The following is a 2,607-nucleotide window of genomic DNA, read 5'->3' as shown; positions in this document are numbered from 1 at the left end:
CTGGAAATATCTCCCATGGACCAAACATGTCGGAGACGGAAAATTTCCTTAAGAAACCCCTGACATAAGCTGACTAAATCATATCTTTTAGATCCAGCTTAAGCTCGCCGCTGCATACTTTTTGCACAGGATGATATAGAAGAGAAGATGTCGGAGAAATCAACAACGGCTTTCAGACTTAAAAAGCAAATTACACCCCTTAAGTTCATCACTTATAGAACATCTGTTTTTCTTTAAAACGTAAATATTAAATCACATGATTTGAATTCACGGAATATCTACTCCAAGGGGTAGCCATAAATATATGCAAAATTCTCCTTTCACGGGAGCAAGCACAACGGTTTTGAAGGAATCATTGATGAATGAAACCGAGTTGCTACTACTAAGAGAAACAGACATAAGAAGAAAGAAGATCTTCTAAAATAGAAAAAAATAGTTAAAATTACATATACAGAGCAAATTTGAGAAAACTACTATTTACATGATCCGTAAATAATAAATTGGGACTAAGGGTAACGCCACTTTGACATACGCATGCATATAAATGATTTATTCTACATCTACATCAAAAAATATTATAGTAAAAATAATATTTAAATTTGTTACTCTTCAAATTAAATAGAATGATTGAGATATTATTATTAAAATACTATTGCTTGAAAAATTTTATTTGTTTTAAACCAAATGAATTTTTGTATTTATATACTTTAAAAGATACGGGTAAATTACTATAGATTTTGATACGGGTTTGCAAAAACATTTGTTATTCAGTTCTTAAAAGTCCTATGTAGATAAGTCTAGTCTAGCGACCCGCAGCTACTTTCGGCACCATCTTTTGCAGCTAACGACATTTTGATATTTATTAATTCTATTTGTTTTTTAAATTTTAGTTCCTCGTAAACCTTTATCCGCTTTTGTCGATCTAATTTTGCATTTAATAATTCCACCCTTTTTTGCTCTCGGATCGTAGTAAGCCGCATTAAATCTAGTTTATATTTTCTTAAAATATTTGAGAAATTTTCAGCTGTGTTGATGCTTTCATCCAATCCAGGATTGCTGTTTACAAACGCCTGTGATTGGAACCTAAAACTATCCGTATCAGTTTCAGATTCATTAGGTATAGATGGAAACTGAACGTTCTCATTCTTTAGACTGTTGATAGGTTCATCTTTATCATCTTTGTCGTCCTTTTCACAATTCTCATACGAGGTTGACTTAAATGTTATCTTTCGTGCTGGTGTTGTAGTAGTTTTGAGTGATGTAGTTGAGTTCTCTGTAAACTGTGCGCTTTTGTTCGCAAGATATCTGCTGCACGTTGGTTCTTCAGAAAATTCTGGGTATTCCTTATTTAAGACAAAATCTATTACGGATCTTACTTGTTGTATTGGTTTGGTATTGTAGAACTCTACTTCGATTTTACTATTTTCATTTTTGGCATAGCGACTACAGCATGGCTTTTCTATATCTTCGTCGTATAGTTGCTTAAGATTGTGCATGATTTCGTCATCACTAAGAGTATTCGGATAGAAACTTTTGCGTAGGTGTAACATGGAGTCATCTTTAATATTGACAAGATTTTTTAATTGCTCTTTTTCCTCGCCAGATGTATAAGCATTCTGTATTCCACAAATAATTGAGTCATCACTTTGGGAAAGAACATAAGTTTTTTTTTCATAGAGGCTTTCATTAACATCTTGTTCAGTAATTTCATCATCGGATTTTTCCTGTAAGAAAAGATCTCTTATACTAAGCAAGGTGTCCTCGTCATTTAAAAGGCTGGTGTGCATAAATTGATTTGGAGTTTGCCGCATTTTTAGCACACCAGGCATGAAAATCGGTTTGTAAACGCTTGGCATTAGAGATTGACGAATTTTCCGCGTTTTAAATTGAAATGACGACACTGAAACGAATTTAATATATTTAAATATTGCTTACCATTCTCATTTTTGGTTCATAAACTGTATAACTCACCAGAATCCTCTTTATCCGAACTCATACTGACTTTAAACTTTTGCAAATTTTCGAGTCAAACTGGAATTTTCTAAACTATGTGAATAAGTGCAGCATACTTTTTGAATTTAATTTATTTAAAAGAATTCAAAATGTTTTTTTATTAGATATTTTTCGTTTGACAGATATTAAATTACATTCTCTTTGAAATAGTTTATTTAAACCTTATCGATATTGGGTTCCCAAAATATTTGTAAATAATCTAAATATATATACTTGATTAGAATAAGATTAGTACTCGATTAGTACTAGTTAGTATTCCGTGTATTGGGGAGTAAATTTGCACAATGATGCTAATAAAATTTTTCAGAATAACAATATTATTTTTAATATATTGAAAATATTGAGAAACAATTTAAAGATAAAGATGTTAAAATTTAATGGTTTAAGTAAAATTTGATTTCAGGATTTCAGTACAGATTTTTCAGTTTTAAGCCACTTACCTTATGTTTTGAGTAATTATAATTTTTTTGCTATTAATTATTTATCAAAGGGCATGGTTAAATGTGCACGGATAAGCAAGCTTCTGGAATGTGAGTGTTACTTAAGCTGGTCTTGTTTTATTGGACTTGGAAAGTGAATCTTTGAACAGAGAAG

At 31.2% G+C, this 2,607-nt stretch overlaps 1 protein-coding gene across 2 annotated transcripts; it reads right to left on the bottom strand.

Annotated features, from left to right (window-relative positions):
* Positions 1 to 660: 660 nt before the first annotated feature.
* On the bottom strand, positions 661 to 2,106 carry LOC119681098. 2 transcript variants are annotated; one of them, XM_038094174.1, is made up of 2 exons: positions 1,936 to 2,022; positions 661 to 1,724 (listed from the first exon to the last, which is right to left on the bottom strand). In XM_038094174.1, exons 1-2 carry the CDS (start codon positions 1,942 to 1,944, stop codon positions 798 to 800), a joined length of 936 nt encoding a protein of 311 aa, XP_037950102.1. In that variant the 5' UTR covers positions 1,945 to 2,022; the 3' UTR covers positions 661 to 797. The 2 variants fall into 2 exon arrangements, with proteins under 2 accessions (XP_037950102.1, XP_037950101.1); XM_038094173.1 differs by having other exon boundaries at positions 662 to 1,900; positions 1,972 to 2,106.
* Positions 2,107 to 2,607: the final 501 nt, after the last annotated feature.

The sequence above is a fragment of the Teleopsis dalmanni genome, chromosome 2 (assembly GCF_002237135.1).
Source record: "Teleopsis dalmanni isolate 2A chromosome 2, ASM223713v2, whole genome shotgun sequence".
NCBI lineage: Eukaryota > Metazoa > Arthropoda > Insecta > Diptera > Diopsidae > Teleopsis > Teleopsis dalmanni.
Note: the sequence above shows the minus strand (reverse complement) of the source record. Positions and strands in the feature narration are given on the sequence as shown.

Excerpts from the sequence above, each read along its gene's own strand:
- LOC119681098 (XM_038094173.1), bottom strand. The coding sequence starts at position 1,996 with ATGAGTTCGGATAAAGAGGATTCTG. Across the intron at positions 1,901-1,971 it reads TTCGGATAAAGAGGATTCTG|TGTCGTCATTTCAATTTAAA; the intron begins GTGAGTTATACA and ends AATTCGTTTCAG.